The 27,476-nt window shown below is 44.2% G+C and overlaps 1 protein-coding gene across 2 annotated transcripts in view; it reads right to left on the reverse strand.

Annotated features, from left to right (window-relative positions):
• The window catches only part of LOC142501593 (solute carrier family 12 member 2-like), a 155,114-nt gene that overhangs the window by 74,987 nt on the left and 52,651 nt on the right, over window positions 1-27,476 (reverse strand). For both annotated transcript variants that reach the window (XM_075611663.1, XM_075611662.1), the window contains 6 exons: window positions 26,089-26,184; window positions 23,669-23,808; window positions 8,913-9,023; window positions 6,745-6,856; window positions 5,467-5,594; window positions 1,535-1,619 (listed from right to left, as the gene is read on the reverse strand). In XM_075611663.1, coding sequence (XP_075467778.1) covers window positions 1,535-1,619; window positions 5,467-5,594; window positions 6,745-6,856; window positions 8,913-9,023; window positions 23,669-23,808; window positions 26,089-26,184 — 672 coding nt within the window. The remainder of the gene's footprint in view (window positions 1-1,534; window positions 1,620-5,466; window positions 5,595-6,744; window positions 6,857-8,912; window positions 9,024-23,668; window positions 23,809-26,088; window positions 26,185-27,476) is intronic.

Genomic DNA, 27,476 nt, shown 5'->3' on the forward strand with positions numbered 1-27,476 from the left:
TTTTTGGGGTTTCATTCTTGCAGCATTTCTGTGGCAATTTGAGCAGCAATTGTTCTTAAGGAACTGCTGCCTGTTCTAACTATATCATCCTGGTCCTGGAATAGTCAATTCCTCTGAATTTACAGTAGTTAAGGGGTGGTTGTTGGAAGGGAATTATTACAGAAATTCCCGAATGTTTTATGCTTTGCTTATTTTTACCTATGAATGTATACGTATCCATGGATGTGTTTTGTATTTTGTAATGTTTTGGGGAGTTATTAATTCTGATTCTGGAAAGTTAGACTTCCCCTTGGAGATCTGGATACATCCAATTACCCTGTGGGAGGAGCTTCTGGGTATAAAAAGTTAGTGTGGAGCAGGCAGACCAGAAAACCCTCTCGCAATTCATTTGAGTTGAAGTAACGCTCTCTGTATAAGCTAGCGCCTGTGTAATGCCCTTAATCAGGATAATTTGTTATTTTATTTTTTGTTGGTTTTTGTCCTCACTGTAATAAATGTGCCAAGTGGCTGCTTAGAAAACCCCGCTGTTTTTAAGTGCGTATTCCAAATTCCAGGTTCAACCGTTCACAGGTATAAAAAAAAATGTATAAATAATCCAGCATGAACCTCTTAAAATGTCCTTACCAGTATTACACTTTGGTCTTTGGAGGTTTTGTCCCCTTAGGCTTTGCCTATAGTGCCGCCAACGACGACACGGTGCGTCACCCGTCGCCACCGGCGAAAGTTATGTTTCGCCGGTCGGCGGTTTCGCGGGATTCCCGCAATTTGATTAGTTAAAGGGCCGTCATGTGACGCGACGGCCCTTGAAAAATCTAATTTTGCAGGCGTCGGGTTTTCGCGACGTCGCGCACTATAAGCGCAAGCGGCGACGGCAATGCTTTTGTTTTTGGGCGAATTCGCGTCACCGTCGCCGGCACTATAAGCACGGCCTTACACATGACACTGCTATCTGTACACATTGGCATTAGGAGAGATTGGCCCCTTTCCCATACTGGTCTCTGAATTCAAAGCCCTCTTAGTTTGAAGACAAGCGCCAGATTCTTGTAAAGGTTAATACTCTCCTCCTGTGACTGCCTGTTAATACTCGCCTCACATCACAATCCTCTGCCTGTATTCCCTCCTTTCCTTGTTCTCTGATGGGCCCTTGTAACCACAACACCAAAGGTCGTATTTACGAAGCGGTGCTGTTCCATAAGACACCTTCTGGCACCGGAAGACACCTAATGGCCCTCTCACTAGAGTGGGCAATTAGGTGTGTTCTGGCCCCAGAAAATATCTTATGGCATATCACTGCTTAGTAAATATAGCCCTAAATTTGCAGACAGGGAAATACGCCCTAAACTTGACTCTTTAAATAAAAATTGCTTCCATCCAAATTTCTGAATACTTTTTGCAATAAGAACATACACATACAGTTAAAGAGACCCACAGGGTCTCAGTTATCAAAATATGTTAACAAATAAAGTAAAATGTATAGTTTTCATTTTCCAAATCATAAGTTGCAAACCGGTGAAAAAAAATGAGTAAGAAATACCTGCAGCCACAGCTACAGCCAGGTACGTAACTGTTGATAATACAATAGCCAACATTGTGCCTTTGGGAATAGAGGTTTGTGGATCCTAAAAGGAGATTAAACATGTATAACGTTAAAGGCATAGTTTACGGTTCCAGCATCTGTAGTAGTCCTGCAATGTACAGTTGGTTTCTTTGCAGGTTGTACAAACCTTTCCAAATACCATCATGACAATTCTAATAGATTAAATGATAGACTACAGAGCTTTCCAAGCCTCATAGATCTCTTATCCGTGTGTATGACTTTATTTGTATAGCGCCATTAATGTACATAGCGCTTCACAGCAGTAATAGTTACAATCATATAAATAATAAGATATAAATAACACAAAGGGAAGAAGTGCTTCAGACTGTATGTGTACAGAGCTTTCCAAATCTCACAGGTCTTCTTGTATTATTGGAGGAAAATACACATCAAGAGACCTGCGAGTTTTGGAAATCTCTGTACACAGGAAGAAAGAGACCTGTGAGGTTTGGAAAGCTTTGTATGTGTCTATGACGGGAGCTTTGTGACAGGCTATAATAATACACCACCAAAAATATAACTGGGTTGAACTGGACGAGGCTTAGATATGATAAAATATAATTTATTCCTTGAAAAAGGTGAACACAACAAGATATACAAATAACAAACAAAATATAGCACTTACTTAAAGGTTAGGACAAGAAAGCCACCAGGATACAGGATGGGCCATTTCTTCCATAATTCAGGTTCAGATGTAGACATCACGACAATACATGAAGATCATGAAGACCATGCATGAAGACATTTGAGTAAGGGTTGACTCTGGTTTAAATACCATTTCAACCCCCTCTCTTACAACCAAGGCGCCGAGCTGGCTAGAAAAATCTCTTTGAAGGAGATTTTGGCTTCCCTTGTAAGTGTGAAGACCGACACTTAAAAACACTCAGTCCCTTTGTTCCTGCCCTTAGTATAAACAATCAGGACAGTTAGCTTTTGATCACCGGGCTATGTTAATTCCTCAGGATGCCCTTCCTCCCCTATTTAGCATAGCAGATGGAGTCTGCATTTTTCAGAGCAGATCCAAAATCCCAGATACACTTTAATACCTACACATATTAAAATACCCGGTTCTGGTAGGTCCAGCGGGTCCAAACTTTCCAGACCTTAATGCCGGATGTGGTACAGTATAGGGTCCAAGTTTCAGCCCGTTGCGACCTTCGGAACCGGAGTTATACGAATACCACATAAACCGTTTCATATTTTATTATAAAAATCTCAGCTAAAAAGAAATCTCAGCTTTTCACTAAATCCCCATTGAAAACAACTGGCTCCGCCGCCATGGGTTTCAATGGAGCAACTCCGCCGTTGTAGTCAATGGAGTTTCCCGCCATAGACTTTCAATGGAGAAACTGCCGCCATTGAAGTCTATGAGAAAATCCACAAATCTTTACATTCGTCCACACTCCGTCTGGTTGGTCTGAGAGGGCTGGGAAGGTGCACGCATTAAAGCCGGAACCTTGGCTACATGCCACCCAAATCCCATCCCTCTGGTCATTCCAGAACCGGAGATATGGACATTCATTTTTCAGCATTTTACACTTAGTCGTTTTTGCGCCACGCGGCTTTTCCCCATTGGAATCAATGGCCGGCGCCGCCATAGACAATGCATGGCGCACGCCGCCATTAGATTCAATGGTGCGACCCTCCTTCTCTGCTTGACCCTTTACGGGGGTCCCTCATTCCCGGACCCGGTGGGGGTCGTGTGTGGGGGTCCCTAGGGGCTCGGGGCAAAAAGAATTTTATTCCCAGGGGCCCTAGAACTTAAGATTCCCACGCCAATTGTCTTTGAACTTGACCAAAGTGATTAAACTCTTTTCGAAGACATTGTACCCGCTTTTGCGGTCTGCGGTTTGGATGGCTGCCAACCTGTTCCTCGAGGCCGGCGTTGAGGAATCTCCATTGAAGTCAATGAGCCCATTGACTTACAATGGGAAACCGCCGCTCCTCCTCTCGGATGCCACCTGCTGGTCGTCGCTGGAAAACAGGTCCAAAACCGCTACTTCTGCCATTGGAACGCATGGAGCTACAATGGCGGCCTATGGAAGGCTGCAAAATGGAGCCTGAAAAGGCGGGAAAAGGGAACAAAGGGCTATAATCACTAAACTAACATTAACCCCTTCCCTCCCGCATCAACCCTAGTGTATGTGGGAGTGCAAACACCAGGATAACACAATACATTTCTACAGGGGAATAAACATTTGGCTGCTGAAGCAAGGCAAAAACACATTACTGGACCTCAGTCCAGTTAACCCCTTGCTTCCCAGGTGAGAGTAGAGGGTGGCCAAATGGGGTGTAACCCCTTTAATCCAGGGCCAAATCCTCTCTATCATGACAGTGTCGAAGAGACTTGTGAGGCTTTGAATCTCTGTACACTGTAATGTCATCTATTGAGAACACTAGTTTTGAGTTTAAGGTACCCCCCCCCCCTTGTAGCTGGGCAAAAACATACATTTGTAAAGCATTTCACAATTTAATTGCAGTAAACAAGTGGCTCCCATCTTTTATTACACCGTGAACCAATTGCTAGAAAATATAACAAAATACAAAAAGCCTAAGTGCTATATCCAATGTGACAAATAATATAGTTAAATACTGTTTTTCTTTTCCTAAGTGAGGGTCATTTAGTTGAATTCTTTTTTGAAAGCATTTTAAGCTTGCAAACCACGCCACGGAATCCCATCTTTTTGCAAGTCCTAACACTACAGCACCCGCAGAAGGTTCCTCTAACCTCTCTCATGGAGGGAGAACTGTCTTCATGGACTTGTCATTCACAGGCGCATAACAAGAACTGCCATTTATAACAATAGATTTGATTGCTTTTGTTTGTTTAGAAATTAAGTACAACTGCCTTTTCTTCAAGGCCTCTGAACAGGGCTGCCAACAGGAGGGAGATCCCGGGTAGCTGTCCTGGGCCTGGCGGATTCCTTAGCCAACACCTGAAGTTCGGCACAACATTCATACTCATCTGCCAGGCTTCCCTCGCCGACTGCATGGGGGATTCTAAGTGACTGGGTCCGTGCTCCCCTTCAGTCAAGGCCCGTAGGTACTGCGAAACTGCTAAGCCATCCCCCCACTCTCAGCTTAGAGAGGACTTACAGGGAGTGGTAGGGGGAGTTGTACAGAGAGGTTATATGGAGCAATAGGAGGAGTTATAGGGAGTTGTTATATGGGGCAATAGGAGGAGTTATAGGGAGTGGATATATGGGGCAATAGGATGAGTTATCGGGAGCAGTTTTAAGCTGCGGCCCTGCTGCCTGTGCTGCACACGCACCTGCGAGGCTGGTGGCGCGTGAAGCCGAATTCCCCGGTTTGCAGAGAGCTGCAGGGGAAAAGACAGGGGGGCGTGACTGGGGAGTGACGGGGCCGCGGCCATGATGTCACCCGGCAGTTCGTCCTCATTGGCTGAACCACCAGGGGGCGTGGCTTAGCCCTCCATTGCGACTCCTTATCTCAATTTTCTTGAGAGCAGGAGTTTCTCTCGGTGCAGCGCAGCACCCCCCCCCCTTCCCCCTCGCAGCGGGCTCGGCCCCATTGTGGGGCGGCTCTTGTCCCTGCAGCGTCCGCCACAGCGGGCGCTGCAGTAGCCAGCGGGGACCTGGCCTTATAGAGCAATAGGAGGAGTTATAGGAAGCAGTTATATGGAGCAATAGGAGGCGCTATAGAAAAGTTATAGAGAGTGGTGATATGGAGTGATAGGAGTTACGGGAGGTAAAGAGAGTGGATAAATAGAGCTTAGGGAACAATTATGGAGGCGTAATAGTGATCGCTTATTTGAAGTTAGGGAGTAGTTATGTGATTCAAATTCTGTACCTCTGTGTCATCATTCTGCCTTTTTCTCCAGTCAAACTCTAGCTTATTTTTTAAGTCACCTTCAGATCTCCTGAAATATTAGCTCCAGCCAGAATGCCTGTGGCTGCCGGGAAGAAGATTGAAAAAATGGAGAAGAAGCTTTCACCGTCTCGGAAATCGGGGCTCAAATTTTCTACAAAGATGGAGGCTGTAAGTGAACACATTGAAATAGTTAGAGGCAGCTACAACCCAAGAAAAACTGCAATCTGAGTGGTTTCATGCCAGGTATTAACTCTGTTTGTTAAATATATCAAGTAAGGACTTAATGTCAATAAAATAATTCAGTTAAATAATCCCAAGTAATGACCTTCATGGTTCCCTCTGTGTGCTGCGCTGTTCAGTGTTCTGCATCTCTCTGCTGTCCCACTGTCACCTCCTGTGATGTCATGTATAGCTCAGTCTATGACACGAACCATTTGGTGACAGTTGGAGGGGGTGTTTGAAAGGAGCGGGATTTTAATATAAAGGTTTCATAGGAATTTATCTGCTGTTAGATTACAATTATTTAAATGACCTCTCCAGCCCCTTTGATGATGTAGATCAGGGGTGCGCAAACCTTTTTGTCTGCGCCCCCCAGCCTGCTCTACCTCCCTGCTCGCTCCCTGGTTTCTGATGCCACGCCGCACTGCCATGGCGATGTGTCGCCAGAAGTCGTCGGTCTCCGAAAGGAAAGGGACTTACAAAGACCTTGCACGCTCCCCTCGCATTTTATATCAATGTTGTGGGGAAGAGCGCTGGGCCTATGTAAGCACGGCGCCCCCCCCCCCAGATAATGTTGTTCCCCCCAGTTCGCGCACCCATGATGTACATGACCGAATATGGTCATATAGCCTCCCCCTCATGATGTACAGCCCCATATTCGGGCATCTACGTCATCCAGGGGGTTGGCAAGGAAACACAGCCCTGTATCTTACCTTCAGAGCTGCGGGAAGACACTGCAGACGGGGAGACAGATGCACAGCTCCTCTGAAAAAGGTTAGTATCGGTTTTCTCTCCCAGCAGATGGCCCATCAATTGAAGAATTAATGCTGCAGGGTACCATTAAGAAGCATGGACCCCGCAGGGTAAATCCTCCCGGGGCACAAGACTCACTGTTTTCGGGGCCGCGGATTTCAGCATGTTGGTCCACGGCTCCGAAAACCGTTAGGCTAACCACATCTATATATTCAATAAATGGTTTAATACACCCCTTTCACATTTCACTTAACTGAGTACGTATATCTATTCCTGGATGAATAACTGTATACAGTTACAGACACCCCAATGCCCTTTGCACAAAGTTAAGCCCAGGCAAATACCTCTATAGTTAAAGAATCCTCTGGATTTCTTCTCCTCGTCGGATGGAATGAAGGTTCCTACGAAAAAGTTTCCCAGAGCAATGAGCAGGACTCCAAGCAAAGTGATCTGTGCCTACGAGATAAAGTATGGAATACCTTCAGTTAGCTTCTGGTGGGTATAGATGATCAAAACCTTCCATTGTACGAAGAGCAGCAAATATACAATGTCCATGAGTGTATCTGCATGTCTTCCACAGGTCCTCAAACCTGCTTCATTCACACCATTGTCACGTCACACTATACAGTGCTTACACTGCAGACAAGGATTTGGGGTGGTGACATGCAAATGAGCACCCAGTGGGCAAGTTACTGATCCTATGCATTTTACATGGTTTCCCTAAAGAAGTGTTTTTCAACAGGGGTTCCCTGTAATTTTTCTGCTCATTTCAAAATTGAACCAAATACAGAAGAATTTACAATGCATCTGATCTCAGAAAAACTATTAGCAAGGGTTGGGGTTCCTTACAATGCATCTGATCTCAGACACGCTATTAGAGAGGGTTGGGGTTCCTTACAATGCATCTGATCTCAGACACGCTATTAGAGAGGGTTGGGGTTCCTTACAATGCATCTGATCTCAGACACGCTATTAGAGAGGGTTGGGGTTCCTTACAATGCATCTGATCTCAGACACGCTATTAGAGAGGGTTGGAGTTCCTTACACTGCATCTGATCTCAGACGCACTGTTAGGCCTCGGTCCCGCTGCGCTCGTTGGCGCGGGCGGCCATGTCGCGAGTTCCCCACCAGCAGGGGAATCCTCGCGAGCCGGTCCAGGTCCCCCCTGGCGGCATAGCTGACTACACGCTGTGGCGCGTCAGCCGCTAGGAGACACAAGAGAATGGTGTTTCCTAGCGTTGACGCGTCCCGTGGTGTGGCTGTGAGCCAATGGGGAGGGGAGGCTTCGGGAGGAGGAGAGGCTTCGGGGAGCGGGGAGGAGTGTGGAGTGAAAGCAGGTGAGTGCCTGTCTGTGTGTGTGTCTGAGTGCGTGCGTGCCTGTCTGTGTGCGTGTCTGAGTGCGTGCGTGCCTGTCTGTGTGTGTATGTGTGTGCCTGAGTGCGTGAGTGCCTGCCTCCGTCTGTGTGTGTGTGTGTGTATGAGTGCGTGAGTGCCTGCCTGTGTGTGCGCGCGTGTGTGTGTATGAGTGCGTGAGTGTACGCCTGTATGTGTGTTTGTGTGTGTATGTATGAGTGCCTGCGTGTGTGTTTAAACTTACCCTCAGCAGCTCCAGCTCCAGCCCGAGTCCGTGGAGGGAGGGGGGGGGGAGAGTAGCGGGTCCCTCCGCTCAAGCCACGCCCCCCCTCCCTGTCAAGCCTCCCACTCCCGCCCCCCTCCCTCCCACTCCCGCCCACCTCCCGCTCTGGCTCCCGCTCTCTACAGACCGCATATCGGTCTGTGTATGTCAGCGCACCGCCTGTCTGCAGTGCGGGTGCGCTGACTCTGGGAGCGGGGCCTTAGCCTCAGAGAGGGTTTGGGTTCCTTACAATGCATCTGATCTCAGATGTGCTATGAGAGAGGGTTGGGGTGCCGTAGAATTTTACAATATAAGTATAGGGTTCTTCAATCAAAACAAAAAGTTGAAAACTAGAGCTTCTGCCTGCTGCGTTATACAGCTTCTGTAGATGGCACATGGAACTTTATTCTAGTCTGATTTTCTTTAACAACATCAATCACCTACAGTACTGTATATTTACCCCATTAAAACCTGCAATGCATTGTGAAATGTCATAAGGTTATGAAAGCTGACGTGGGATTCAAACTGGGTTCATTCATTTCAAAGGTAGTATTCTTAACAATAAGCAACTCCGTCCGCCCAATAGAAAAAAATACAATATACAGAGTATATGACAATGATAGTGTACTTAGCTCTGTATATATACATTTGTGGTTACAATGAGCTCCTGTCCTGAAGAGCTTACAATCTAATTTTTGGTGCCTAATAAAGTGAAAGGAGATGAAGCCACTTGCGGAGGTCCTAAGAAGAAAGAAGAGCTGACGCAGTCACTTCAAAGCAGGGACATTACCACTGAGCTATCTCTTTGAGTTGCCATTTACCAAAATAATCCCAGTTCACACTTTCGCTACCACAGAAGCCAGCAAAATGGTTCCCTCCTGTACATATTGTTCTTACCTTTGTTTCCCACTCCATCCCAGCTACAGAAATACCCAGGAGCAGTGCCAGAGTGAGCGTGCCAATGATGCGGATGTCATTGCTCCTATTAACCATGATAATACCGTGCTCCTGAGGGAAATAAGGGTGGGGGGGTTGGTATAATAGGGCAGAGAGATCAGCGACCAGTATAAAAAAAAATATCAGACCTGCAACTAAATCCTCATTATATATTGTGTCATATACCTGTACACATAAATTAAATACATTTAATACACTGAGGTGCCAGGACAAACATAGAAGCAATATAAATAGCAGAACAAGAAAAAGCGACGATGTCCTGCACAGTGAAAAAATAAATGTAATATATACAGTAGGGCCTCACTTCTCAGCGTTTCGCTTCTCGGCGATCCGCCAATACGGCAGCCGAGTTCGCGCATGCGCAGAAGGGGGATCGGCCTAGTCCGCGCATGCGCAGAAGGGGGGAGCGGCCGAGTTTGCGCATGCGCAGAAGGGGGACTGCCGAGTCTGCGCATGCACAGAAGGGGCAGGAGTCACGTAAAAACGCCGGTGGACATAGCAAATGCTATGTTCCGCTTTTCGGCAGCACCCTGGAACGGAAACCGCCATATGAGCGGGGCCCTACTGTATGCATAAAGCCATATAAGGATGAACACACTGTCATGATTTATATAGCAAAATGAAGCAAATCTTTATTTTCATAGAACAGATAGGTATACTTTGTACGCTAAGAGAAAACCTCCAATATGACCTATAAATACATGTATCATAACAGAAAACACTTTATAAATATGATGGTAAAAAATCACCAAGTCCTGTTCTCAGAGAAAAACCGTCCTAGTGTGCGCACACAAAAGATGGCAGATGGTACAGCGTGTGGTATTTCATAACAAGTTATGAGTGAAGAGAATCCTGACATAACTTATCTGCGTTTTTTGTAAAATCAGATACTCGCAATAAGAATTATAAGAATAGAAAAAAGAGAACAAAGTCCTTGGTGCAAAGAGTCAATAATACCAGTACTGAAATGTGATATTCTGACTAGTCCCAATGTATGATCGTTGATCCCAATTGGTCTCTTCAAAAACTGGTCATTAGTATGTCAGGTCTTGGTGCTTGATTTAAAGATGCCGTCCGCAGCTTGAGTATCCGGAACTTGGCACTAGCAGCTGGGGTTGCTGTCATACTCCTCTCCTCACAGCCGCGACTCGAGTTGGCTCCTCCCCCGATGACGTCACCAGTGCGCTGATTTCTCCACCTCACTGCTGACGGACGTAACAAGCCCTGAGTTTTGTTTAACCTGGTAAGTGGGGTAGCTGCCCAGGATACTTAGGGGCAAGATGTTTACTGTGTAGTTAGTGCTCAGAGAGGAGCTAGGCATTTTGTTTGATTGTTACATATTTACATAGTAGTTACATTGTAGATGAGGTTGTAAAAAAGACATACGTCTATCAATCTCAACCTATACTAAATTTAGACGACAGATCCGTTATCCTATATTTGTAGTTACAGCTCTGGAAGAAGCAGAGCGCCTTGGAGCAGGAAAGAGGCAAGTCCCTATGTTGCCATTTAGAACTTTCTCAGATCAGAATAGACGCATGTCTTACGGTCTAAAGTGTTTACCAATACAGACAATACTAGATCTCACAATATTTCTCTGTTTATAAACTATAGGACAGAATATGGGATTTACATGCTGATTTGCGGGTGCCAAAAGAAATATATAGGTCTCACAACACGTATGTTTAAACAAAGAATTCTTGAACATATGAGACTTATCCTGAAGAAAGATCAGATACACCCTGTGTCCAAACATTTTAGTGCATGCCAAGATGGGTCTCTTAACAATTTCAAATGTATTGCTATCGAACAGGTTCCAATACATTACAGAGGCGGAGATAGAGTTAATGTGCTCTACCGCAGAGAGGCTCACTGGATTTTCACGTTGGATACACTGATCCCTAAGGGGTTAAACACAGAGTGGGATCTGAAATATTTTCTTTAATACTATTGATTTTTTAGATTTCTACTATTTCTTGATCTCCCATATTAAGAGAACAATGTTATGAATAGTTAGTTGTTATATGTAATCTCATTTGATGATTTACTATTTTGATGCTGGTATTTTTAAGATGTGGATTTTTTAGATGTGGATTTTTTGTTTAACATCAACATTATATTATACCTCTTGTAATTTTCTTTTTCTGTATACAGTTCCCTTTGTATTCACTTTATCTCATTACACCATATAAGAGTATCCATTACATTTATGTTATATGTATTTTATTCTGTACAATATAGTGGGGTTTTTTCAACACCATTGTATTCTAACAATTCAGAAATGCTATAGAGCTCTTATCCAAGGAAGGATCGAGAGAAAAAGTTATCTCCACAAAGGCTCTGCAACTTTCCTCATACAGGCTGCCTACAGAGGGATGAAAGCTTATCAGCTTTACCTCCAGAATAAAGCAGTCTGTGTTCTTCAGTCGGTTTGAGGGTGCATCAACCAAGGAAGAAGTATGCAGATTTGAACCAATGTGTGTGATTACACTACAATCGTGCTACCGTGCCCACATGGTCTGAAACAGATTCCTTACTATGAAAGCAGTCGCTATAAAGATTGTCTGTTGCAAAGCTACTAAAAGCTCAAAACAGAGAGTCACAATGAAAAAATAAAGTAAATGATGTTGTGGACAACTGAGGTAGGTAGTGAGGGGGAATATAAACGTGGGTGTCAAAGATTGTTGCTTGTAGAGGTGACCTGGGATCAAAATTGAGCAATGTAGGAGTTCCAATGGACACCGCTACATGGGATGAATATAAACCAGAGAAAAAATATGTTACCTCTGTTAATCCCTGTTGTAGCACTCCATTGTCATTGCCTGGTTGTCCGGCCAGCAGCGTGGGCATCGTTGGCTCCAAATCTGCTGCGGTTCCTCTCGCCAACTCTGTGGAGCTCCCGAGTGCCGGTAGTGCATGTGAACACTTCCGGTCCGTCCGGTAAATGCTCCCCTCACTCCGTTAGGTCCACAGGAGTGCGATGGCAAACACAGACTCCCATAGGACACACATAGCTTTTTTATTAGATTGTATACACTTTTTACTTACACATAATTATTTTTTATTTTCAGGGATTTTCTACCTCCAGACACGTGGGACTGCCATGGGCACTTGCTTCGCACCTTCCCATGCGAATCTTTTCATGGGTTGGTGGGAAGCGACCCACGTGTTTGGAGATAGGAATCCTTTTCGACATCACATCCACTTTTACCGTCGCTTCATCAACGATCTTTTCATCATTTGGAGTGGTAGTGTTGAAGAGTTGAATTTGTTTATTGACTTCATCAATTTAAATACATTGAACTTGCACTTTACATCACAGTACCACTCCAACTTCATACACTAATTAGGTTTGAAACTTTATGTAGGTCTTGATCAACAGGTACATACGGATATTTTCCGTAAAGATAATGCGAAAAACACTTTATTGCATGCAAGCAGTGGACATATTCAGGGTCTTTTTAAAGGTATACCCTATGGGCAATTCATATGCCTAAGGAGGAATTGTTCCAACTTAGAAGATTTTCATTTGAGATCTATTGAATTAACTGACCGTTTCCTTGCTAGAGGATACAGGAAAGATATCTTACAAGAAGCATATCAAAATGCGCTTCAACAGAATAGAGATGATCTCATATGTAGATCTATAGACCAAATAACACAAGAAATCATAAAACAAAAGACAAATATGATGTTAATCGTTCAAATATAGATACTCCTTATTTTATCACAACATTCAGCAGACAAGCAGATGCTATCAGAAATATTGTGAATAAACACTGGTCCATTTTGACCGTAGACCCCCTACTAAGAAGTATTACCACAACCAGACCTAGGTTTGTTTTTCAGAGATCACAAACCATAGGTGAGTGACATGGTTGCATCAAGTGTAATAAAGAAAGATAGATTAATTATTAAAAAATAATTCTTTCCTAAATTAGTCGGGTGTTTTGCTTGCGGGAGATGCAATTTGCAAATATGTCTTACGGTCTAAAGTGTTTACCAATACAGACAATACTAGATCTCACAATATTTCTCTGTTTATAAACTGTAGGACAGAATATGGGATTTACATGCTGATTTGCGGGTGCCAAAAGAAATATATAGGTCTCACAACACGTATGTTTAAACAAAGAATTCTTGAACATATGAGACTTATCCTGAAGAAAGATCAGATACACCCTGTGTCCAAACATTTTAGTGTATGCCAAGATGGGTCTCTTAACAATTTCAAATGTATTGCTATCGAACAGGTTCCAATACATTACACAGGCGGAGATAGAGTTAATGTGCTCTACCGCAGAGAGGCTCACTGGATTTTCACGTTGGATACACTGATCCCTAAGGGGTTAAACACAGAGTGGGATCTGAAATATTTTCTTTAATACTATTGATTTTTTAGATTTCTACTATTTCTTGATCTCCCATATTAAGAGAACAATGTTATGAATAGTTAGTTGTTATATGTAATCTCATTTTATGATTTACTATTTTGATGCTGGTATTTTTAAGATGTGGATTTTTTAGATGTGGATTTTTTGTTTAACATCAACATTATATTATACCTCTTGTAATTTTCTTTTTCTGTATACAGTTCCCTTTGTATTCACTTTATCTCATTACACCATATAAGAGTATCCATTACATTTATGTTATATGTATTTTATTCTGTACAATATAGTGGGGGGTTTTCAACACCATTTATAGATTTGTACTGCTGAGGTTTTTGACCACAGATATTCAATAGTATTGAATTTATACAATCTATAAGAAATATATGCATATAGCTTTTTGTATTTTATCAAGATCTTTGACTTTTATGATGCTTTCTATCATATGTATGTGATATCGTGATTGCAATTAAGGTACTTATAACCAGTGTTCGACAAACCTATACATTTGCTCGCCCCGGGCGAGTGGATTTAACCCCCGGGCGAGTAAATATTGGCCCAAGCAGCACACGTTTGGTACTAGGTGGCGAGTAGATTTTTTTGTGTGGCGAGTAGATTTTTTGGTGATTTGTCAACCACTGCTTATAACTAATGATTATCCATTCCAGCTACATTTCATTTGCACAGGAGGGGCTATATTAAGGAGCTTAACTCACAGTCCCAACTATCCCCCTTGAGAAAGGGCTCTTAGAGCCTGAAACGCATAGGAGTTTGTGTTTTTTTGTATTTTGTTTGTCCTTTTTTTTTTTTTTTTTTTTTTTTTTTTCAATTTATTTTTATTGTTTTAGAGAGACATAACAAATATATTGTCCATACAACAAAGAGCATTAACAGTTCGTCATCTGAAATAAAATAATTGATATAACACGCGTCTCTCATGAGCTTAACAAAGGATAGAGAAGAACGTAGAAAAGAAGAAAAAGAAGGGTGGGAGGGGTGGAAGGGGGGGGGGGGTAGGACGAGCCCATTTGTCTGGTATTTCTGTATTTATTTATATAAATGATATATATTTATATATATTTCCCTAGTTTCCTGGCCATATTTCCCAAATTTTGTGAAATTTGTCAGTTTTCTGGTTCAACTGTGCTGTGAGGAGCTCCATCATCTTTATTTCCCTTAGTCTCCGTAAGACAGTCTGCCTAGAAGGCGCATTCACCTTTTTCCAGTCAGCCGCAATAGCACAGCGGGCAGCTGTCAGTACATGAGTGATCATCTTACTTTCTGCCGTTCCTAATTCATCTATTGGTTTGGCCAGCACCATGGTCAGCGGTTCCACCTCAACCTCCACCCCCAAGTACTCTCTGATCAATCTTTGTATCATGACCCAGAATATCTGAATTTTTGGGCAACTCCACCAAATATGAACCATATCTCCTTTTTGCCCGCATCCCCTCCAGCACAAATCCGGGAACCCGGGGAAGATCTTAGCCAGCCTACTCGGGGTTAGGTACCAATGAAATAGAATTTTATAAATATTCTCTTTGATAGTGGTACAGATTGACGTTTTTGCAGCTACCTCCCAAATGTCCTCCCAGTCTTCTCTATCGATCTCTGTATTCAAATCTTCTGCCCATTTGATCATATAGCTATGTTGGGAACAACCCGCTGATCGCGCCAGACCCAGATATATCTCCGAAATCAGTCCTTTACAGTAATATCCTTTCCTACACAGTCTTTCAAAATTTGTTAAATCTTTGAATGCCGAATCTTTGGAGACTGATTGCAGGTAATGCTTAATTTGGAGGTAACCAAACACTGGTATATTTATGATTTTGTGTTTCTTCTCCAGCGCTTGGAGTGGTAGAATTATACCGTTATCTACAAAGTCGTCAGCTACCATCAACTTTAACGTCTTAAATTTATTGAGTCTCTGTGGAAGCCAGCCTGGGGAGAATTCAGGGTTATAGAATATAGGGGTTAGTAGTGTTGGACTGGCTGTCAGACCATATTTATTTTTATTTCTAGACCATATCCGCCATGTACATTTCATTGCTCCCAGTTTTAATGTTTCCAAGAAGGTCTCTCCTCCCCTCTCGGTCCACATAGCAGCCGGGAGAGAGAGAGGTCTTGTATAAGTAGACTCAAGTCCCACCCAGCAACTGGTGGCTGGATCATTGTTCCAAATTATTGCTTGTTTGAGTTGGGCCGCCAAATAGTATTTAATGATATCCGGGACTGCCAAGCCTCCGCAATCTTTTGGTGCTAGCATAATAGATCTAGCTACCCTGGGTCTTTTATTTTGCCAGATAAATTGGAAAATTCTGTTTTGTATGTTTTTAAGCTCCGGCATTGGAATATCTATAGGAAGAGTCTGGAAATAATACAGGAGTCTTGGTAGGATATTCATTTTGATTGTGGCTATTCTTCCTAACCAAGATATCTGGTATTCGTTCCAGCTCTGGAGGTCATTTTTTAGCCTCTCAAATAATGGTGGATAGTTATGTTTGTATAGTGTATTATACTCCCTTGTTATTTGGATTCCTAAGTATTTGATCTTTGTGGAGTTCCACTTATATTTAAAATTTGCGTGTAATAATTTGATTTCAGAATCCGATAGGGTTAGGTTCAATGCTTCCGACTTATCCATGTTGATTTTATATCCCGATATTTTGCTAAATTTATCTAGTTGTGAATGTAAATTCGGGAGTGAAATCAAGGGGTTGGCTATAGTTAGGATAATGTCGTCGGCAAATAGGGATATTTTGTAGTTTGTCTCTCCTATTACAATTCCATTTATGTTTTTTTCGTCTCTAATTGTTGCTGCCAAGGGTTCAATAGAGAGAGCAAACAGAAGCGGAGACAAGGGACATCCCTGTCGAGTACCATTCTTTATGTTTATAGGGTTTGAGTCTCCTCCTGGGAGTTTCACTATAGCCGTGGGAGATCTGTATAGGGCTCTTACACCTTCTAGATATGGGCCCTGAAATCCATATTTAAGTAGGGTTTGGTCTAGGAAATCCCACCTAATCCTGTCGAATGCTTTTTCCGCATCCAAGCTCAACAGGATGGCCTTTGTGGATGAGAGATGTACATGGTCGATTATATCTATAATTTTTCTAGTATTGTCTGAGGCCTGTCTGCCGGAAATAAACCCGACTTGATCTATATGTATCAGGCTTGGGAGTATGGGGGTCAATCTATTTGCCAGAATTTTGCTGAACAGTTTTAGATCCGAATTAAGGAGGGCTATGGGACGATAGTTACCACACTGTAGTGGGTCTCTCCCCTCCTTTGGTATGATTGCTAAATTAGCTTTAGACATAGATGGTGGGATGACTGTTCCTTCCAGAAACGCATTAAACATATCGAGTAGATACGGGGCCAGGACCGCCTTAAATTTTTTGTAGTATTGATTGGAGAATCCATCTGGGCCTGGCGTTTTGTTGGGTTTTAATTGGGCAATTGCATCTATCAATTCTTCTAGAGAGATTTCTTTATTTAGGTCTGAGAGGTTACTTTCCGAAAGTGTCGGAAGTTTACACGCCTCCAAGTATGTATAGATAGCCTCTGCATCTGATGATTTATTTTTGGGAAAATTTAGGTTATATAGTTTGTTATAATAGTCCGAAAATTCGTTCGCTATTTGCGTCTCACAATGTGTCTTCGTACCTGATTTTGTCAAAATAGCTGTTATTTGGGATTTAGCTCTCATACCGCGCAATTTGGAAGCGAGTAATCGGTCGGCTTTATTACCTTTATCATAATATTTTTGTTTGGTCCACCGTAACGCCCTCTCCACTTCATCCATTTGGGTCTGCTTAAGTTCAGATCTAGTTTTATCTAGCAATTTGAATAGATTTTTCGAGGGATTAGTTTTATGTTTCTGCTCCAAAAGTTGGACTTTCTCCACTAGCTCATTATAGAGTTTTTGCTTTATTTTTTTCTTATGTGATGCTATGGAGATGATATTCCCTCTGATTGTCGCCTTATGGGCTTCCCATAACATTGCTGGTGACTCTACAGAGCCCTTATTCAGCGTGAAGTATTCTCTGAGTTTTTGTTTAATCTCTATTTCTACATCTACTTGGTTTAACAGAGAATCATTCAGTTTCCAATTATATTGGTTAGTTCTATAGAAGGGGAGGGAGAGTGTCAGCGAGACCGGGGCGTGATCCGACCAAGATATTGATCCTATGTCTGACTGGGAGGTTGCCTGGAAGATGTCTTTAGTACCCAGAAAATAATCAATCCTTGAGTAGGTTTGGTGTGGGGGAGAGAAATAGGAGTAGTCCCTCTGCCCCTGGTGCTGGGCCCTCCAAATGTCTGTCAGGGAGAACTCCTTCATTATCTGTCTAAATTCTCTGGCATTCTTTTCCGTGACACGGGGATGTGGAGTCCCTGAGGGATTTGTTCTATCTAGTTCCGGCATTGCTATCATATTTAAATCTCCTGCTAATAACAATGTAGTTCGAGTTTGGGGGTTGATAAGGTCACATAGATCTCTTAAGAATTTGGGTTGGCCTTCGTTTGGGGCATAAATGTTAACAAGAGTGACATCCACTCCCGACAGTGTACCTTGGAGAATAATGTATCTCCCTTCTGGGTCAGCATTCTCTTGTTTTAACAAGAATTTGACCGTATGCTTAAATAAGACTGCTACCCCTCTTTTTTTTGTGGGGCATGACGCATAGTACGCCTGTGGGTAAACCCTCTGGAAAGTGTTTGGGGGGGTCGTAGTATTGAAATGCGTTTCCTGTAAAAACAGTATGTCGCCTTTTGTTTTTTTGAACTCTTGGAGGGCAAGTTTTCTTTTAATGTTTGAATTTAACCCTCTAACATTTAAGGATATTAATTTAAGTGTTGTTTTAAGAGACATTTATGGTATTGGCATGTGTATTGCGTCTTACCTTTCCCTCCATTTTCCCACGATGGAGGGGGGACTTGCCTTCGGAGCTCCTCTTGTGATCAGCGTAGTTGCTTTGTGTAATCTCAATGTCTTGTCTTTCCTTTCGGCTCAGCTGGGTTTTGTCTCTGTTTAGTGTGGGCTGGGGGAGGTAGGTAGGGAATAATGGGGGGGTGATAGAAAGGAAGAAAAAGAAAAAGAGAATGAGTGGGCGATATGTACGCCCCGTCATGGGTACCCCCATCACTCTAAGGATGGGGGAGTGTAGGGCATAGTGCCCCTTGAGAACCTCTCGGGACGCTCCGTCCATGGACACACCCGGATACACCCCGGACCCCCTGTGATTAGTCATGTGGTCATCTGGACTTAGTTAAAAGGCAAATACATTAACAAGAAAATGGACCTAGTTAAAAGGCAAATACATTAACAAGAAAATGTATAACAAGTTAACTGCATCTTCTTGGAGCTCCACATGTCAGCAGGCCAGGCAAGTGCTCCTCTTATGTGTACTGCGGATGAGATGAGTGGGGGGGATTCCCTACTCCTCCTCTGCTGGGGCCCTCTGTGTGGCGATCCTTTGTGATGCTCGCTGTGGTCTTGACTGCTGGTGTTGGCGCTCTGTATCCTCCGCATCTCCAGCGTCATCCTCTTCTCCAGCTTGCGTCAGACCCAGGCCTCGTAGGAACCGCGTGCAGTCCTCAGGATAGGAGAGCGTATGGAATTTGCCTCCCTTATTTACCACAATTTTAAAGGGAAAACCCCAGCGATATTTTACGTTGTTGTCTTTTAGTTTTTGAGTCAAAGGCTTTAGCTCTCTCCGTCTGTCAATGGTTTTTTTTGAGAGGTCACTGTATATTTCAATTTTAGTGTTCTGAAACTGCACTGTGCCCCTCTCCCTGCTGGCCTTCAGGATCGCCTCCTTTGTCAGGTAGTGGTGCAATTTAACTATGACATCTCTTGTTCTTCTGGGATCTGCAGACCTTGGCCCCAAAGCTCTGTGGGCACGGTCCATCTCCATCTTGTCGAGAGTAAGGCCTGGGACCAAATCCTTAAACAGATCTAGCAGATATGGGCGAAGCAGGTCCGTGTCAACCGTCTCTGGGATATATCTGATCCGAACGTTTTGTCTGCGGTCGCGGTTCTCCTGTTCTTCCGCTTGTTCATTGAGTGCCCGTATTTCGAACTGCATTCTGTTAATTTCATCTTCTACAGATGATTGGGCATGTTCCAGATTGTCCATTTTATTTTTAATAGTGTCTGTGCGTTGTGAGAGGCGATTCATGTCAGTTTGCAGGGTATGCACTGCTTTAGAGAGATCGTCCTGGAAGCCTTGTCTCATCCTGGTAAACAAGTCTTCAAGATATGCCTTATTTATTTCCCTATTCACACCTTCATTGTCAGTCGCACCGCTAGGCCCTTCCCGCGAGTTTGATGCGTCTCCATCTTGGAGTAGGCCACAGTTCCCTGCGGGTCTCTGACTTGTCGGGAAGTAGCTAGAGACGCTTTGCTGCGCCTGTTTCTTCGAGCGATTAGCCATATCTTGTGTGCTTCTCCTATTATTTACTTATATTACTTATATTTATATTTCAGGAGCGTTTTGGGGTCCAGTAACCTCTATTATGTTATATTAGACTTCAGGGGGTCAGGAGCTCTCCATCTATGTATCCATGTGCGGCATCGTTACCGGAAGTCCTCCTATATTGTATTTTTTAATTCTTTGCTTTGGGGTTTCATGTCTGTTTGTTGTGGACATTTGACAGGGGGGGGGGGGGGGATCCACCTGGCCAGTATTGGTATTGTTCTTAGATGGGTCAGATAATTTTATTTTATGTGTTTGTGTGCTTGTGTACTTATTTTTCTTTTTCCCTTTTTTTTTTTTTTTAAAAGTCTTTGTTTATTAGTTTGACTGAGTGCAGGGTTCCTTTAATTTTGTCCAGCGGCCATTTTGGAAATTTTTACTGTAGGGACACTGAGGTTGCAGTTCTCCTGAGCACTTGTCATTCACTCTCTAGGTGCAGGTGAGTCTCTCTTGCTCTCTGGGCACTTTTTTGCTTCTTTCTTTTGCCTCTCCCAGTCGTCAGCCCTTTCTTCTTAACCGCCGAATTTCAGCTGCAGTTTCAGCAGTTTCAGCAGTCCCGCGCGGCTCCAGCGGCCATCTTAGTTAATGTCGGGCACAGAGGGAGATGAGGGAGTTTATTTATTTATTTAATTGTTACTGGGTTACAGGGTCTAGCGGCTCTGCAGCGATATATACGGGCAGGAAAGTACAGGGGTGGGGAAAGGATCCACTCACTCTGTCTCCACCAAGCCCTTCTCTTCAACCGCTGAAATTCAAAAGTCCCGCGCGGTTCCGGTCGCCATCTTGTTAGTGTCAGGCGCAGAGGGAGATGAGGGAGATAAGCCTCCAGCTGTCGAGGAATCCCAGCAGCTCCCCGTTTTTATTTATTTATTTATTACTTTGTTAGGCAGCAGTTTGTACGGGCAGCAAAGTACAGTAAAGTACAGGGGAAAGACAGACTCACTCTCTCCGCTGAGCCTCTCCCCACCTCTCCTCAGCAGCTGTTCTCCATCTGGGCCCGTCTTCTTCAATATCTGTTTACAAGACCTCAGCTCCAATTCGTGAGAAACCGGGTCCCACCGATCAAAGAGGGCTTCTTCCCCTAGCAAATCTGGCCTCCGTGCAGTTATTTCTCAATTTATTTTTTTCCACTTTTTCCCCCTTATTTAGTCCTTTGGGACGGAGCTCTGCTGCAGTACGTCTCTCTCCTGTGGTGTCTTGGCCACCTGTCTTTGTCCTTTGTCCTTTGTCCTTTGTCCTGTGTTTGTCCTTTTTTAATTTTTATGTAGTTCAATAAACGTTTTTAATCTTTGACATCTGGTGAGCTGAGGGTGCTTTTTGGACGCTGCAGTCCTTTGCCAATCCACATTTCTTACCTGCTATAAAGATTCAGTCTGTGAATAGAATGAGACAAACAGATCTGCTATCTCACGCTGAGAAGGGTTTCACTGTTTGTCCAGTGGTGATTTTATCTGAATAAATTTACGCACCGTGAAAGAGAAGCCCAAGACTACAAGTCTGCTGACTGCCAAGGAAAGATGCAACGGGGCACATTCAGAGTTGATGAGAACTCCGTCAATGTTGAGGTGTTGGAGATTAATGGTACTGAGTAAGATGCAGATTATCACGCTAGTGACAGGGAAGAGGAAATCGCACGACGCGTTGTGAAGCCTGTAAAAAAGGGTTGGAGAAATGGCGAGGTGAGCTTGAACAAGAAGTCCTCCGCAGGCCTGAAGAAGCTTAGCACATCATGGTGAAAGACACTTGAAGAGACACTGTTTGAATACACAGGCTACAAGGACTTTGTCACCAGTGTCTTTTTCAACCACGACTACTTATTGGGTCACGAACTGATAATGAGGTAGGAAGCCTCTGTACTTCACCTCCTGAGTACCCGATAATTGCCCCAAAGGGGAAATCAAGAATTATTGGTAAGAGTGAAAATTGTCTTGAGAAAAGACATTGAAGTAAGGAGGTTTAGAGTTGTAATGTTCAAAGATTGGAAAGCAGAAGCGACAACGTTCAACGCTGGCCTTGAACAGTTCCAATTCTCACCGCTCTTTGCCGCGACATAAAAGTAAAGAGAATCAGATCAACGGGTTTCGCTGGAAGACTAGAAAACAGTCCTATACAGTAGTGTCAAAGACACAGAATTAAAACAGCGTTCAAGTACTTTCTTGACTGGAAGTCAAAGAAGAAACAAAGGAAGAAATTGAAGTCGGAATTCTCCGACAGGGACATTGATGTGTTTCAAGAGCTGTCGCCCCAAAACAGCACACATCTCAATGTCTAATGGCGACTATAGGTCTTCGCATCTCCTGAAAAGGATTACCTTAAGGGGCTCAGATTGAGGATGCGCCTGAAGATAGGGTACAGTAGTGGGTGTGAAGGGTTCACTTTCTCACTATGAGGCAGGCAGATCACATCCTAGATGTATGCTGTGCTAGGATGTGGACAATTGGCTCCTGAGCAGGGCTTTAAAAGGCAGGAAGTTGCTCCCTGTCAGTGCTACCTGTTACAGAACATGCAAAGACAGGTCAAGAGGCTATGGGGACTGCCAAGAAGGGTGTACCTGGGAGCTGCAGGACTCTGCAACCATGAACGAGGTTAGCCAGGAGGAGGTCAAGCCACCCAGAGGATGTGCCTGGCACAGGAGATGGACTTACCTCAGGAGCCTAAAGCAAGGACAATTTAGTCTGCTTTTGTTGCACTGTCTGTGAATCATCAAGCTGTCCAGGATAGTTAGGGGCAAGATGTGTACTGTGTTAGTGCTTAGAAAGGAGATAGGCATTTTGTTTTATTGTTGTTTTTTTGGGCCTTTAAGAATAAACAGATTGTTATGCTTCCTGCCTTCAATGTGAGAGCAAAGATCCTGCAACGTGGCCAAGTTGTCACAATATAAATACTAATATATTTTTGGGGTGTGCAGGACATAGTCGCTTTTTCTTTTTCTAGTATTCATATCAAAGACAGGAGCAAAACCCCCAGACCATATCAGACTCAACAACTTTGTAAGAGAGTTTATAGTGGCACTCTAATGCTTAAGAATACTTAATATGGTTAATCCTGGTGCTTAACTCCACCTTTGGTTCAGTGTTCCAGTTCTGGGTCCCAGTAAAATACCAAAGAAGTAAAGAAGGGGAGACACAGGCAAAAGTTGTTGCAAAAATTGCTTCTGTATGTAAATGATATCAGGAGCAGGTATACAGTGGTAACATTTCGGGTCGCATCCTCTTCCTCAGGCAAGCCCATCCAACAACTTTGGTGGGGGCTGGATTCCATAGTGAAACTGGATCTAAAGGTCCATGCCACCACCAGACTGCTTCGGCTCCTCCACCAATTCCATTCATAAGCAGCAAGGGTTTATGGGAGTTGTACTTCTGTTGTAGATGTAATACTAGGATGTTAGAGATTGAAGTGGCACATGCAATGTGTATGTGTTTGAGGAACTTTGTGTGTTTGATAGAGGGCTTGCATGTGTGTGTTACATGGAGATCTGTGTGTGAGTTTTGTGTGTGTTTAGATGAGGGGGACATTGTGTGTGTGTGTGTCTCTGTGTATGTGCTTAATAAGAGTCTGAGTGTGTTTGGGGGAAGGGGTCGTTGTGTTTATGTAGTCTGTGCTTATGCTGATTGCTGTGTCTGGATATTTGTGTGTATGTGTTGGATGATACAGGAGGCAGTGTGTGTTTAGCTGGGATGCAGCACCTACAGTAGCAAACACAACATACTTGAAAATGAGAGGTAACTCTCAATGTATTACTTCCTGGTAAAATATTTTTATAAACAGATCCTGTGCTAAATGGAGTGTTTTTGTTAATTTCAACCATCTCTAACATACTCACAGCCAAGAGGTCGCTGACAGTCTCTGCAAAGCCGACAACATACATAGCAACAGCCACTGCATTGGCAAATGCAAAAATTAGGCCAATGGAGCCTCCAAACTCGGGGCCCAGGCTGCGGGAGATTAGATAATAGGCACCACCTGGGGAGAGACCACAAATCAGAGGAGGAATGTCACACCCAGAGCTCACAGTCTATCTGGAACACACGGAACAGGGACCATGTAGCAAGGACATGTTAGGAGTTAAAAGGATTATACAGTATAGAGCAGTAGGAAGAGTTAAGGATTAGTTATATGGAGGGGTAATGAGGGTGTTAATTAGGGTGCAACCAGTGCTGAAAGTAGGCCGGTATGGTCCAGTACGCAATATCAGTAAAACAAAAAGTAGTTGTACTACATACCGGTATGAATTATTAGGGGATTTAGAAAAATAACCGCTCTCTCTGTGCCTTTCTCCGTGTCTGCCTCTCTCTCAGTGCCCCCCTGCCGGCTCGGTCAGTGACATGGATGTCCTAATATAGATATGTCCATATATGGATATGCCCATATAAGGGCATCCTACATCACTGACGGCAATGGGGAGATACACAGAGGGGCCGGGAGATAGAGAGAGAGCAGGGATAGAGGTAGTCAGAAGCAGCGCCTCTGACGGGCTGCGGGGGGCCTGGGTGGAGGACAGGCCTAATTTCTGCTTCTGGCTACCAGGCCTCTGCCCCAGGTCTCCCCAGCTGCTGTGGGCCTCTCTCCTGACTCCCTCTCCCTCCGGGGCCTAACTTCCCGAAGCTAAGTGTGTGTGTCTATTATTGTTTGCATTTTGTGGAGGGGTATTATGTGTATTGTGGGATTGTTATATTGTGGATATTGTGGGGGGGGGGTATTTTACTGTGAGGGGGTATTGTGTGCCTAATGGGGGGGGTATTATATTGTGGGGGTATAATTATACTGTGACTATTGTTGGGGGTATATTATTGTGGGGTGTATTATTGTGGAGGAGTAATTATGGAGGGTAATTATTGTGGGGGGGGTATTGTGATGGGGGTTGACACGGGCCCTTTCCGCTGTCTAAAAGGCTTAAAAAATAAAGCGTCTTTAGCTGGTGAGTCCAGCAGGAAGATGGTTCATTTGGCTACGCTTATAGTACCGGCGACGGCGACGTCAGGCTATGGTCGCTGGAGAAATCAAATTGAGATGACTTCCAGCAATCGCGACCAAGCTGTCGCTCCGTCGCGTCACGCATACTAGAAGCGCATGCAACAGCGGCAATGCATTTGTTTTCACGCGATGTCGCTGTCGCCGGCACTATAAGCTCAGACTTAAATGCCTGCTGCAGAGACTGCAGGGAATCTCTAGCACACAGAGAGAGACTCTGTTCCAGGCAACACTGGTCCCTGGAACCCGACATAGGGATCACCCCACAGACCCTGGACTGACGTGGAGAGCACCCTGCCTACAGGTACCTCTCTTTGGACTTGCGTCAAAGGTTGGTAAGAGGTCTAGCCTTCCAGCCCTAAGATATGGACTGCTGAAGTGTTAGTCAGTCCCCTACATGGTGTGTTAGGCCTGGTTGTTATTTTCTGCTCTAAACTTACTGATACAAAGCTGTTTTCTGTTTAAAGCTGCTGGCTAATAAAGCCTACGCTTATTTTCCCCTAAAAATTCTCTCCAGTATTTTACCCTCTGTGCACATCTCCTACAGGGGTATTGTGGGGGGAGGGTATTATATTGTAGGGGTATTATTATATTATGTGTAATGTGATGGGGGAATTGTATGGATATCGGGGGGGGGGAGGTTGTGTGGAATTGTGTGGGGGGGGGGGGGAATGAGGGGGAGGGGGAATGAGGGGGAGGAGAGATGAGGGAGGTCATTGAGTGATTGCAGGGGGGCAGGTGGGAGAGTGAGAGAGGGGGGGGAGTGAGAGAAAGAGGGGAGAAGAGTGAGAGAAGAGGGGGAGAGAAATACAAGGGGGTGAAAGCGAGGAGATGTGAAAGAGGGGGTAAGGGGTGGCTCGCAAGACCGCTGACAAGGAGGGGGGGGGGGAGCCTGCTGGAAACTCCAGTCCATGGTCCTGGGAAAGCTGTTGGCTGCCCTGATGAGACACCCAAGTCCCCACCTCCAATGTTTTAAATGCCTGAGCGAATACCTGTAAGAATACAAATCTACTTTCATCACTGGTTGTAACTGTGGTGAAACATCTAGAGTAGGCTAAAACCACTAGCCTCTGGAAATCTAAATGACAAAAAATATACAGTGTAAAGGAGAGAGCGACAGAGTTCATAAGCTTGTGTAAACAATCTCAGTTCAGCAATCAATTTAAAGCAAATTGTATTTATGCTGCATGGACCATCATCATTTCACATGCCCAAAGCCTTGAAGCAGTGATGGGTTCAGTATTCGTTATGGAAACCACAAATGGAAATTACCTCCTCTCACAAAGCCGTTTGTTGCAATCGCTGATGTGGATAACCCTGTTATAAATGTCACCACGGTGGCCATTAGGATAATCAAAACTGTTAGACCTACAGCAAAAAAAGAGGGGGCTACATGTCAAAAAGATTAACCCTGTCACAAGCATTGTAAAACAGAGCAAATAACTATAAGTGGGGTTATATGGAGCAATAGGACAATTTATAGGGAGTAGTTATATGGAGCAAGAAGAGGAGTTATACGGAGTGGTTATAAAAACCGATAGAAGAGGTTAATGGAGCGAGGTTAAATAGAGCAATAGTAGGAGTTAAAGGGAGCAGTTATATGGAGCAATAGGAGGATTTATAGGGAGCGGTTTTAGGAAACAATAAGAGGAGCAATGGTAGGAAGTAATAGGATGCGGTATAGGGATTGGTTATATGGAGCAATAGGATGAGCTGTAGGGAACAGTTAGGAAGAGCTGTAGGAGATGTTATTGAGAGAGGTTATAGAGAGCGGATAAAAAAAGAGCAACAGGAGGAGTTAGAGAGCTTTTGTTTGGAGTAATATGAGCAGGCCCGCCGACAGGGGGGGGGAGGAGCCGGGACAAGTGTCCCAGGCCCGGTGGCTGCGAAGGGCACGGCCGGCGGGTGCTGCAAGTTGGCCTCTGGCCGGGCCCAACTTCTTTGCCTGGCAGCCGGTGCTCTCTTAGCCGCCGGGCTCCCCTCAGCTGCGGGCCTACCGCACTGACAATGACACGTGCCTCTGACTCGGCGCGTGCCAGAAGCTGGGCCCAGACCAGCTTCCGGTGCACACTGACATGAGAAACCTGGCACGCACGAGAGTCAGAGGTTCGGCATGGGACAGTGTCAGTGTCAGTGAGGGAGGCCCACAGATGGGGCAAGGCCAGACCATCTCCAAGGTAGGCAAGTCTGTATTTTTTTTCTTTATTTGGGGATGTTTTGGTTTTCTGTATTTTTGGGGGGGATGGGGGTTTAAATGTAATGTATTTGGAGGGTGTTCTGTCCCAAGCTCAATGTGGCAAGGGAGTAGAGGCAGGCAGCTTAATTCATTCCCTGTTGATGCACACAGAGTCCTTCTTTATCTTCTGTAAAGTTTGTTGTAATACAACACTAACAAAAAAGGGGGGGGAGACTTGGAAGGTAGCAATATCTTCTGTAAAGTTTGTTGTAATACAACACTAACAAAAAAGGGGGGGAGACTTGGAAGGTAGCAAATATCAGGGAAAGGTCAATTACATTAACTTTACCAGGGGATACGTAAGGTGATGGCTCATGATGGCTGCTGGCTGAAAGAGGACGGGGATATGACCTCACATGCAGGAAATATAGCAGGGAAAAACCAACAGCCAGGGGTCCGGGAAGAAACCAAAATCAGAGCCAGT

This window comes from Ascaphus truei, chromosome 8 (assembly GCF_040206685.1).
Source record: "Ascaphus truei isolate aAscTru1 chromosome 8, aAscTru1.hap1, whole genome shotgun sequence".
NCBI classification, from domain to species: domain Eukaryota; kingdom Metazoa; phylum Chordata; class Amphibia; order Anura; family Ascaphidae; genus Ascaphus; species Ascaphus truei.